We start from the raw sequence: 12,951 nt of genomic DNA on the forward strand, positions 1-12,951 counted from the left end.
CAGTCCATAGAATACAAAGTGTCTCTAAGGAGACAAACAAGGATCCATTGATTGGGGAATACTCAATGCCTGGCTCCAGCTACTATGGCAAGGTGCACTCTTCCCAGACCTAAACCAGGATCCAAGGGGATGCTAAAACCTTAAAGTTGTTGGCCTAGGAAAGAAGGGAGTTGAGTGGGTTGTCATGATGGGGACAGACACACACATTGGGAGAGGGAGTCACAGAGCATGCTGCAGAATGCAGTGTCACTCTTCTGACCAGAAATGGGATTAACTGTGTTGAGTGGAGTTTATCAAAGCTTGCAAGGAAAGATTAAGGTGTAGGCGAGGGGGAATATGCACACAGGCATTTTTGCTGGGTACCTTTGCTTTGCAGGCTTTGTACCTTGGGGTGAATAACCAATGCTTTGTTTTGAAGAAGCTGTTTCTGTGTCCCTGCAAATCCATTTTGTCACAGGCTCCCAGAGGAAAAGGACCTGCAGGTGCGAAACCCAGTTGGGTCTGTCAGGTTAGCCAGAGGGCTGAATCCTGAGATTTAGTGTAAGGGTGGTAAAGCCACATGGTTCCAACCTTGGGAGTGGTTTAGGCAGCCAGGTCTGTCACCTGAGGGGTGCACTCGAGAGGGATTAAGGGTGTGTCTACACTGCACACTAAGCCCGGGCTGTGACTCAGGTTTGAGCCCAAGACCCCCTTCCATCCACACACAAATCAGTCTGACTCAGGTCAGCAATCACTTAGGATCAGAATCCTAGGACCCTGCTTGGGGGTGGGTCAGAGCCTGAGACCTGCTGTGACTCAGGTCCAAGCCCTGTCATTTTGCAGCATGGATGCAGGTTAAGCTGCAGACCTGTGACAAAAGGTCTGCATAGTGCAGTGTGGATGTGGGAGCAAGGCTGTGAAACCCAGGTTTACAATGCAGTTTGTGGATATGCAAGCACGGGTTTGGAAACACCAAGTCCCCAAGCACAGGTCCCACAAACCTGAGCTTGAGGGCATTGTAGACACACCTTAAAAGGGATCTAAAGCCCAGCTCGTCCTGTAACTGTGTCTATAACTTTACTGTTTGTCATTAGAGTCGGGATCTAGGAGGGCATTGCAGGAGGGGACTCACATAGGAAAATATTTCCCAGAATCCAGCTTCCTACAAAACACTTTATTGCATCTAGTTAAAAAGTGTGCTTTTAACTCTCTGGTTCTTGCAACAATCACTAAATATCAATTGCCTGTGGCAAGAGATTTCTTTGGTATTGACATTTAAGGGCCCAGCACCTGCCAATAGATGTAGCGTGGAGAGGGAGCTATGTTGGGATAGGTTACCTACGCATGCTCCCCTGCACATTACTGGAAGAACAGACCACCATATGAACACTCTTACAACCCAACTCTGCTTTGTATCACATATTTCTTACAAACTAACCCAAGGTGATTTACAGAGATGGATAATACAGTTGCAAAGTGAAATACAAATGAGCAACAGAAAGGGGAGTAAAATTTAAAAACATAGGCAAGGAGAAATATACATTTCAGAAAGGATTTGAAACGGGGGTGAATCCAGGAGGAGGAGAGAGATAGGAAGCCTATTCCAAATGGCAGGAGCTGATGAAAATAGTCTCCATGGTGAGAAGAAACAGAGGAGGCCAGTGGGGAGGACAGACTAGCAGAGAGTACCTGAGAGATGCTGCCTCCCACCAGACTCTTTGTCCACAGGCTTCTCTTCAGTTTTCTCCGTCACAGGGGACAAATTCTTCAGCAATTTGTCTGCCATATTTTTCATTCTCGCTATCCCATTTGATTTCTGCTCCTTTTGAGCCTCTTTGGGAAGTATTGATGTATTTTCACCAGATGCTACCTGCAGCTTTCTCATTCCAGTGACTCGGCAGCAGACACGTTTCATTTTCCTCATACTCCCAGCAAGAGCTAAGTGTTTGCTATCAGGTTGGGAAGGCTAACTGGAAAATGTTGGCACCACGGTAACTCAATGTGATTTTACAGTCTCAGCCTTAAGAATTCCTCTCCGTGAGACGACGTCTGTCCCTAGATTCAGTATCAGTGCTACTTCCTGCTTTAACTGACTTTCAGACCACTCAGCCAACTTCATATCACTGTTTAGTCCAGTAGTATATATAAACTACCAGCTCTATTATGTAAATGATCCCCTGCAGCATTACAGCAGCAAATGTTTAATATATAACCTAACCACAAGTGCTGGAGGAAAGCCAATGGAATTTTCTGCAGTTTCTAAATGACTAAAATTTCCCTGGATGCTGCCAACTTATTTAGATTCAGAGTCCTCTCAGTCCAAGAGATTTTGTTGTTGACAGTGTCCATGAATACACACAGCAGCTCTACACTGATGCACATGCCTTTCTACCGACTCTGTATTATTTCTCAGCACCAAGATCATCCCTTATTTTAGACCCAAATTTGCCTCCATCTTTAAGAAAATCAAATATTCTGCCCTTGGGTTTGCAAACCCCAGAAGGACTGGCATTGGTTTTCATTGTTCATTCATATGAGGTTCTTATGTGATGAGAGTGACCTGAACTCCTGGGGTACCCAACGGTTGCCTGGGACTGCCCTCCAGCAGTTATACACAACCCAGCATTTTTAAATTAAGAAAATGAAAATTTTAAAGTTATGGGGGCAACTATCCCCTGGGTTATCTACCAACAAGAGAACCAGCCAGCCTCTCTCATCCCTGTCTGTGTATGGTATCCTACATAATTAGGGCCTTTCTTTTCATACAGTAACTCCCATTGTTATTCATGGGGATGGCTGTAAGTGTGGAAAGAGGAACAGACACATGAAAATGTATCTTTAAATGTATCCATTGTATTACCAAAAGTCTATTGATCGATAGATATTTTACACCAGCTGAGGACCCAACCCTGAATATTTAAAGGGCAAGGCAACTTGTGCCCCTATAAATGGTGATAATCCCCAACTTTCTTCCACTGCTATTATGACCCACTAGAGCAGAGCAAAGAATCTGGAATTAATAATGTTTTCAATTCATCAAATGTTGTCATTTATGTGTGTGTGTCTGTGAAATGTACATAAACAGACTGTGATTTTCTTGTAATTCAAGTGAATTCACTAATTGCATTTCTGCTAATAACTCTTGGGTTGCAGATAATTCACACATTGTGAATGTTAGCGATTTGTGCTATATTGTTGGCTTCCAGAAATCACATAGCATTGCTTTTCTCTCCCGACTGGCAGTAGGTAACCACAGAGTGTGAATTACAAAGCTGAGAATTCTATAACCGAATATGCAATTTGAAATTTGCTTTTGGCAAACACTAGAGAATCCAAGCTGAGATTTTGATTCCCTCCAGCAATTCATGCAAGGTAAGGTCAAGAACTCAGATGTTTGCAGCAAACCAAATCTTGCTCTCACTCACCTCCATGATACTACAGAAGTAAAATGATCAGGACTTGGATGGACCCACTTATGTGCAGAGAAAAACACGCTGGACCTCATCATAAAGGGGAAAATGTTTTCCCTCCCTCTTGAACACAACAGAAACAGTGAAGTTCTAATGCACTGTGGGTGGTGGTAAAATACATGAAGCCCAGAAAAGGGTCCTCAATATGGTGAGCCACAGGGCTGTGCTTCATGATGTGTCCTTTACCCCAGCTAACAAAAGATCCAGTGGTATGATGAGGAGCAGAATCCGATGCGTACGCAACTATGTATATCTGCTAGTCAAACTCCACATTGGGGGCAGAGGAAAATTCTGCCCCCTCAACACTTACAGACATTTTCTTGGGCCCAGATCTAGGAAGAGGTTCTGGCCCATGTTTACCAGACTGAATTCATACACAGTAAATCTAATTTAATGCATCAAATTGCAAAAAAGTATATTCATGTTTTAAAAGTCTCTCTCTAAACTAATAAGAGAAAGACAATTGAGGTGTTAAAGGAGCACTCAAAGAAGATAAGGCCATTGCGGAGAAGCTAAATGAATCCTTTGCATTAGTCTTCACTGCTGAGAATATGAAGAAGGTTTCCACACCTGAGACATTCTTTTTAGGTGAAATTCTGAGGAACAGCCCCAGACTGAGGTGTCAACAGAGGAAGTTTGGGAAAAAATTGACAAATTAAACAGTAGTAAGTCCCCAGGACCAGATGGTATTCACCCAAGAGTTCTGAAGGAACTCAAATATGAAATTGCAGAACTACTAACTGTGGTATGTAACCTATTGCTTAAATCAGCCTCTGTGCCAAATGACTTACTCCTGGTGTAATTCTGTGTCACTGTGCATGCACAGAATTCATGTCCCCTGCAGATTTCTTTGCTTCCCCGCAGTAAAATGACTTCTGACGGAGAAGCAAACGGAAGCCTCAAGACTGGTCACATGCCCTCCCCAGCAGCTCAGGCAGGTCGGTTTGGGTGCCTGGAGCAGCCAGTAAAGATGTAAATCACCGCCAGGGGGGAGGTGAGGTGCTGGGCAGTCATGCGTCTGAGAGAGGAAGACATTCTGTCCCTCTCACATGCTATTACGACATGCTTGGCATGGAGGGGTAGGGCTTTGGGGTGTTTTTGAGCAGGTAGGCATGGGGAAGGCTCTGTCCCCTCAGACAGAGCAGAGCCTGCCTGCTTAGTGAATTGTTCTTAGTGAATTGTTCCCATTCTCTTTGTGAGTTACCCAGGAGTATAAAACAGATGTAAAAATTTTAAGGCTCCTTTACATTGCCAGAGTGCTGTAAAGGAGTCTTATTGTAAAGGACAGTATGGCTTATAAATGCTCATGGTGCTTTAGTGATTAGAACTGATCTAAATGTTTGGACTGAAAACATTTCCTATGAAACTATGCTCCATGAACTGTTTGCTACTGAGCTTTCTGGAGATGGTCAGTAGCCAATATAAATTGTGAGTTTGATTCATCAGCCCTCACTTGCTCTTCAGTTGCCTATGATGTAACACTGAGCATATGGCTGCATATATTTGTTGACTAATAACTAGAAATACAGGGTGAAACTTACCTACATTACTATTAGACAAATGAGGTTTGGGGATTTCCTCTAATGCTGCCCACTCCCATTCTCCATCCAGTGTATTGTAGTTTAAATAAATTACCAAAATAACTGAAACCAGGATGATTATATTGTGTTAGTTTGACAAATAAAATATGCAGAATTTTAAAATACTGTGTGCAGAATTTTTTATTTTTTGGATCAGAATTTTTAAATTTTTGGCACAGAATTCCCCAGGAGTAATGACTGGAGGATAGCTAATGTAATGCTTATTTTTAAAGAGGCAATGCTGGCAATTAAAGGTCAGTAAGCCTAATTTCAGTACCAGACAAAATGGTGGAAACTATAGTAAAAAACATAATTATCAGACACATAGATTAACTTGATTTTTTGGGGAAGAGTCAACACAGCATTTGTAAAGGAAATCACGCCTTCCAAATCTATTAGAATTCTTTGAGGGGGTCAACAAATATGTGGACAGGGCAATCCAGTGCATATAGTTTACTTGGACTTTCAGAAAGCCTTTGCAAAGGTCCCTCACCAAAGGCTCTCAAGAAAAGTAGGCAGTCTTGGATAAGAGGGAAGGACCTCTCATTGATCAGTAATGGGTTGTAAAACAGGAAATAAAAGGTAGGAATAAATGGTCAGTTTTCAGAATGGATAGCATTAAATAGTGGTGTCCTCCAGGAATCTGTACTGGGTTCAGTTCTGTTCAACACATTCATAAATGATCTGTAAAAAAGGGTAAACAGTGAGGTGGCAAACTTTGCGAATGACACAAAATTACTCAGGATAGCTAAGTCCAAAGCAGACTGTGAAGAGTTACAAAGGGATCTCACAAAAATGGGTGACTGGGCAACAAAATGGCAGATGAAATTCAATGTTGATAAATGCAAAGTAATGCACATTGGAAAACATAATCCCAACTGTACATACAAAATGGTGGGATTTAAGTTAGCTGTTACCAAGATCTCAAGAAGGAGATCTTGAAGTAATTGTGGATTTCTCTGGAAACATCTGCTCAGTGTGCAGTGGCAGTCAAAAAAGCCAACAGGATGTTAGGAACCATTAGGAAAGGGATAGATAATAAAACAGAAAATATCATAATGCCACTATATAAATCCACGGTAAACTGGGAGTCGATGACAGGAGATGGATCACTTGATGACTACCTATTCTGTTCATTCCCTCTGAAGCATCTGGCATTGGCCACTGTCGGAAGACAGGATACTGGGCTAGATGAATCATTGGTCTGACACAGTATGGCTGTTCTTATGTTAATACACTCAGAGCTAAGCTGAAATTCCACTCTTAACTTGCTCTGTTTTGTTTAAATAATTGCAATTTGTTTTCTTTTTCTCTCATTACTGCTAATAAGGGAGTCAAGGAGCTACACCAATTTCCAGCAGCTGAGTATCTGGTCCCATTAAAGCCATAGTTGTTACAAACCATATATCATTAAAGAATGGTTTCACTAGGTATCAGAACTTAAGGGGTAAATTTTCCATGCAGCAGTTAGAACAGCATTTCTCAAACTGGGGTTGCCGCTTGTGTAGGGAAAGCCCCTGGCGGGCTGCAGGGAGGGCGGCCAGTACGTCTCTCGGCCTGCACCACTTCCTGCAGCCCCCATTGGCCTGGAGCAGCAAACCGCAACCAGTGGGAGCTGCGATCAGCCGGACCTGCGGACGCGGCAGGTAAATAAACCGGCCCGGCCCGGCAGGGGCTTTCCCTACACAAGCGGCGACCCCAGTTTGAGAAACACTGATTTAGAATGAATGGGATACATACAGTTAAATCTCTGGGTATGGCATCCAGAATTTACCCTCAAGTTATCCCTACATTTCTATGCCAGGGAAATCCTACTAGCTTCTGTTTTGAAACCATGTACATTTTATCCTGCTTTTTGTCGACATTTTCTATTTTTATCTTGGTGTCTCAAGTTTCCTGGCTCTTTCCTACGGTGCAAACCATCAGATAACAGTTACTTTCCCTAGCAACAAGAAAAGGAAGCAGGAAATAAAAAATTGTAAACACGTTTGATAGAATAAACATAAAAGAGCTGGTCAAAATCTGAAATTCCCATCACCTGAGAAATTCTGATTGTGACATACCCAGGGTACAAATCTAGACTGGTGAGTAGCTGTGCAACCCCTGCCTTCTAATCTGGGGTGCCCTTTACACTGCTTTGCTGCTGTAGCCTCCAGTCAGGATTGCTCATGGTGGCATTATGCCCCATATTCCTCATAGTAATATTATCAGGATATGAGTATGTCATAATTATGATGTATTTTGTGCAAGATAAGGCATGTGAGATATCATTGAAAAGGTTATGATTCACTAAATATGATTATCCTACTTGTATGCATGTATCATTCTGGTATCTGAAGTTAGGAATATTGTCTATGCATCTATCACAAATGTGTTTATACCTGGGGAATGCCCAGAGCTGGGTGTGCGGGGGCCCCCCTGGCTAGAGCTTCCATTGCCCCCTGCAAGGCCAGATGCTAAGCCCCACTTGTCCCAGTGCCTCTCAAGCTAGGGACAGGAGTTGGATTGTGAAGGGGCTTTGGGAACGGGAGCTGCTCTGGGTCTGCCGGCCCTGGGAGAAAACCTGGGGCATGGTGGGGGGGAGGAGCGGTCTCCCCAGTCTGTTCTGTTTTGCCAGGCTCTGACCTGCTGGCTCATGCCACTTGCAGCTGCTGGGAAGGGAAGGGGGCTGGGGGAATTGCTGTCCCAGCGGCAGGAGCCAGAGCTGGATTCTCCTGAGCCAGCGTCACCCGAAGTCTTGCCACGGTGGCTTGCCCCTGCTCTGCGTCCCAGGTACCAGCTCTGCCTGCTGACAGGACTGTGAAGCCTGGGGTGGCTCAGCAAGCAGCAGTTTGAGCAAAATGGCTAGTAATTTGTCTGGGGAGAGGTGGAGCTGGGAGGGCTCCCTTCCCTGTAACTGAAGCTGGCGGACCTCCCCATGGAGCCTGCCTGAGGGGGAGCTGCAGATTTCCCTACATAAACTGCCCTGGCAGGTGGGGAGCAAGGGGCAGTGGGGGTGGACTTTCTTTCCCCCTCCCTTTCTTTTCCCTTCCCCCCCCCACCCCTTCAGGAAGCAAAAGGCAGCTGCTTTCCCCACTTCTGGCACCTTTTCTGGAGCCAAGTGCAGAACCTGGGCCAGTCTCGGCCAGTAGGGCAGGGAAGTGGGGGGTCGACTGTAGGCGGGGGGAGGGGAGGGGGGCACTGAAGATGCTGTGCCTAGGGGTGCATAAGGTGTAAATACGATCCTGATTAGAACTGGGAAAAGTACAGAGAAGGGCAACAAAAATTATTACAGGTATGGAACCGTTTCTGTATAAGGCAAGATTAACGAGACTGAAGAAAAGAGAAGGCTAAGGGGGGATATGACAGATGGCTATAAAATCATGAATGATGGAGAAAGTGACTAAGGAAGTATTATTTACCTTTTCACATAACACAAGAACCAGGGGTCACCCAATGAAATGGATAGGCAGCAGGTTTAAAACAAAGACAAGGAAGTACTTCACACAGCACACAGTCCACCTGTGGAACACACTGCCAGGGGATGTTATGAAGGCTAAAAGTATAACTGGGTTCAAAGGAGAATTAGATAAGTTCATGGAGGATAGACCCATCCATGGCTATTAGCCAAGATGATCAGGGATGCAATCCCATGCTCCAGGTGTCCTAAACCTCTAGCTGCCAGAAGCAGGGATTGAACGAGGATGGATCATTCAACAGTTGCCCTGTTCTGTTCATTCCCTCTGAAGCCTCTCGCACTGGCCACTGTTGGAAGACATGAAACTGGGCTAGATAGACCCTTAGTCTGTCCCAGTATGGCTGTTCTTATATTAACTGGTAACACACTAGTCACTAATATTATTGTGTGATGTATATATGGATGATACAGGAAAAGTTATAAATGTGTGCTGGAAATATGTTGCTAAAATCACCCTGCCCTAGATAAAGGAGTGTGGTTCCACCTGGTTGAATGTTTCTCCAATATAAGGAGAGAAAATGGAAGTATATTTATATAAAAGATAAACCAAGCCATCAAACTAGTGAATGGGAGAGATAGCTAGTTAACTATCACAATGGGGGAGGAGACTGCAAAAACTAGCATGACATCAGCTCCCTGGTGGAGACAGCTCCCAGGAGGACTTCCTGACTTTGAAAACAAAGGAACACTTTGAGGTTATAAGCAGGGAGAGGAAGTCATTTTGGAGTCCTTCACCTGAAGAGAAAAAGAAATCAAGTACTTTGGGCTCTGTGTTGGATCCTGGTCAGGACCTGGCGAGCCCTGGTGGAAGAATGACTGTAGTGAGAAAACTACTCTGAACAAAAAGCCCTACTGTGTGAAGTTAGGTTTTAGTCTTAGAAGCGTATTGTTACTTTTGTTTGTGTGTAACCATTTCTATCCCCATTCCATCTGCTTGATATCATTTTAATAGCTGCTCTTTGTTAAAAAACTTAACCTTGTTTTATTACACACCCATCTCAGTGCAGCGTTTCAAACTGAAGAGTACAATCCTCAGCCAAACTGACAGGCTGGTGATGTGTACTGTCTCTTTAAAGGAGCAGTCAACTTGAGATGGTGTTGTGAGTGCTAGAGTGAGAGGGACTGGACACTGCAGGGGAGATGGTTTTGAAGAAGCTCATGACTGGAATGGCTGTTGGCGTCACCCTGCAAGCAGTAACCAGACTGGTGAAAGCCAGGGTGAAACCATTGCACTGTAGCAGGCTGCTGGTGTCAGAGCTCTGAGCCAAAGCAGCACAGCACAGAAGCACCCAGGGTTACAGGGCAGGTGGTGACATGACCTTTTATGGGTCTGGATGAACCCCCAAAGGGGCACTGCTGGGTGTGTTGATGAAAACCTTTTACTGCATTCCCTGCTTCCCATCTTCCACAGCCATCAGAGGCTGTTGTCACAAAAGATCGACCATAGCAGTGGATGGAATGACAGTAGAAAACTGATCAGAAGAAAATACTCTAATAAATGTAATTCTGTTTCTTTACAGCCTCCTTGATCTCATGTGCCAAATGACCAGCTTCTTCCTCCTCAAAGCTCACTTCTTCCAGGCTGCGGCCTGGCCTACCAACTCTAATCCTCCACTGTACTGGAACTCTTTGCTTCAGACATCGGATTAGATCTCTAGCACTATTTTATCCATAGTCCAAGGGGTGAAAAGATTATCTATTCTCTATACCAAACCGGGCGGGCGGGGGCGGGGGGGGGGGGGGGTATCTCCATTCTGCCCTGGCCCCTTTACGCGATTCTGGACACTGAAAAAAGCAAATGTCCCCAGCCTAAAGGGGTTTCCTGCATCTTGTAGCACAGCAGCAACAGCCCCGTGCTGCTTGGATGTGGCCAAGCCTTGGTACTCTTGCCATTTTCCAACACTGTGTAACCCCTTTATCTTTAGGGACTTTTTTTAAACAAAATATTTCAAATAAATTCCCTGCAGAGTTCCTCTAGTCATCTTAGACTTAACCTTGGTATCTAGCACTTTCCCATTTTTTGCCTGTGTACAAAAACTCTTTATAATAAATGGATTGTATGGCTAACTTGAGCAATAATTTAGTCATTGGGTTTAGATACCAATCAGAGGAAGTCAGACTATCTGCACTTCTCTTACAATGCAATGCCTTTGTAAGATTCCAACTGCAACAATTAAGATTCCAACTGCAGCAATTTAATGGTGCCCCACCTCATTTTGTAGAGACGGGGATCGGTTATGTAAAGACAACGATGAATATACAATGGACATTGTTTGTTCAATGGAAGCTGCTATATAACTTGTACATGAATGCTGCCAGGGTAGCTGGATTCAAGATATCCAGAGAGGGATATCTTGCCCCTTTTGCTTGATTTCAAAACAAACTGACGTCACCACCACTTTGAACAAAATGCATGAATACGTGACAGAAAAAATATTAATTGTGGTGACAAAATATTCGGGGGACAATACAGCAAATGATGCAGCAAGTTAGAATGTAAACTAATGCAAAACCATTTTTCAAAACTACACCATGTACTCACAGAAAAGTGTTACTTCACTCGTAAGTAGAAAGGTCAATGATCAAAGAAATAATTATGTAAATCATTAGTGAGGCATACTTCTCTTTAGATTTGTGCTTCTTTCTTTAGTTCTACAGCACAAGTAGAATTACTAGGTTTTGTGATGTTCCTACACAAGAGTTTATTTTGTTAGTTACGCAGTACTAGTCGTGTATAATGCTATGTGAAGTAGAGTATTGTTTTCTACTATCCTGTTGGGTTATTTAACTTCTTTAAATAAGCAATGCAAATATTGATCCAAAAAAGTGTCATTGACTTGACCTCTCCACTTTCTCCTATCCCTCAACAGATGCTTGCCAGGGTCCAGTGGGGCTGGAGTTCTATGTTAGCACTGAAATCGCACCAAGGTGAATGATGGAATGTCACAGAGTAAGCAAAGCAGCTAAACCTGGTTGGGAATTTCTCACTTAAACTTTTTTTTTCCCCATGGAAATATGCAGAGTCATCAAAACTGAAACTTGGTGAGAAAGGGTCAGTGTGACCCAGGGACCTCTTTGTGCCAATTGGCAGAGGGCACAGGGGTGAATAAAGGTGACAGAGATCTCCTGAGTCTGGGATCCACAGAGTAGTTTCACCAAAGAAGGTCATATATGCTCTCTAATGAAAGCCTGTGTCACATTGGTTATCACAATCATTGTGAAATGTATGTGATAACACTGGTCTACAATTTTTGAGACGTCGTCTGCTTCAGAGATAAAATGTGCTATTTATTATGTATTTTGATGTGCTGAATTCAAATATGACAATTAAAACAACTGATTGGCTACTGTTTCTAAGATATTTAAGTTTTTACATTTTATGTCTATGTATATTGTGTAGATAGTAGAGTTTTAATCATAAATTGTAAACCTAGGTCTTTTCATATGTTTATGGTTGCTTTACATGATAATATTTCACCTGTCCTGTTTATGTAACACTTTAAAAATCAGCAAAAGGGTTATATAAATAAAATGTATTATGAAACAAAAGGCAAAAAACTATTATGTACATAGTTTAGTCCTATTCAGTATCTACTCGGTGCTTCTTGGCTTGTCTCTTGTATTCATTAAATGGAGCATCTCTTGTCACTGTCCAGCAATAGTCTGCAAGCATTGATGGGCTCCATTTGCCTGATAGCACTTCTCCATTGTTGCAATGTCCTGGTGAAATCGCTCGCCATGCTCGTTGCTCACTGCTCCGCAGTTCGGTGGAAAAAAATCTAGATGAGAGTGCAAAAAATGTATCTTTAGTGACATGTTGCAACCAAGGCTTTTGTGTGCCTTGAGGAGGTTTTCCACCAACAACCTGTAGTTGTCTGCCTTGTTGTTTCCGAGAAAATTTATTGCCACTAACTGGAAGGTTTTCCATGCCGTCTTTTCCTTGCCACGCAGTGCATGGTCAAAAGCATCATCTCGAAGAAGTTCACGAGGACCAACAAAGACACCTTCCTTTATCTTAGCTTCACTTAACCTTGGAAATTTTCCATGGAGGTACTTGAAAGCTGCTTGTGTTTTGTCAATGGCCTTGACAAAGTTCTTCATCAGACCCAGCTTGATGTGTAAGGGTGGTAACAAAATCTTCCTTGATTCAACAAGTGGTGGATGCTGAACACTTTTCCTCCCAGGCTCCAATGACTGTCGGAGTGGCCAATCTTTCTTGATGTAGTGGGAATCTCTTGCACGACTATCCCATTCACAGAGAAAACAGCAGTACTTTGTGTATCCAGTCTGCAGACCAAGCAAGAGAGCAACAACCTTCAAATCGCCACAAAGCTGCCACTGATGTTGGTCATAGTTTATGCACCTCAAAAGTTGTTTCATGTTGTCATAGGTTTCCTTTATATGGACTGCATGACCAACTGGAATTGATGGCAAAACATTGCCATTATGCAGTAAAACAGCTTTA

At 43.4% G+C, this 12,951-nt stretch overlaps 1 protein-coding gene across 3 annotated transcripts in view; it reads right to left on the bottom strand.

Annotated features, from left to right (window-relative positions):
* The window catches only part of LOC128837216 (exocyst complex component 3-like protein 2), a 70,810-nt gene that overhangs the window by 44,646 nt on the left and 13,213 nt on the right, over positions 1-12,951 (bottom strand). For 2 of the 3 annotated variants that reach the window (XM_054028200.1, XM_054028201.1), the window contains exon 1: positions 1,669-2,073. The exons of the other annotated variant lie outside the window; for it this stretch is intronic. In XM_054028200.1, coding sequence (XP_053884175.1) covers positions 1,669-1,903 — 235 coding nt within the window. In that variant the 5' untranslated portion in view covers positions 1,904-2,073. Of the gene's footprint in view, positions 1-1,668; positions 2,074-12,951 lie in introns of those variants that run through there. 3 annotated transcript variants of the gene reach the window in all.

This window comes from Malaclemys terrapin, chromosome 4 (genome assembly GCF_027887155.1).
Source record: "Malaclemys terrapin pileata isolate rMalTer1 chromosome 4, rMalTer1.hap1, whole genome shotgun sequence".
NCBI lineage: Eukaryota > Metazoa > Chordata > Testudines > Emydidae > Malaclemys > Malaclemys terrapin.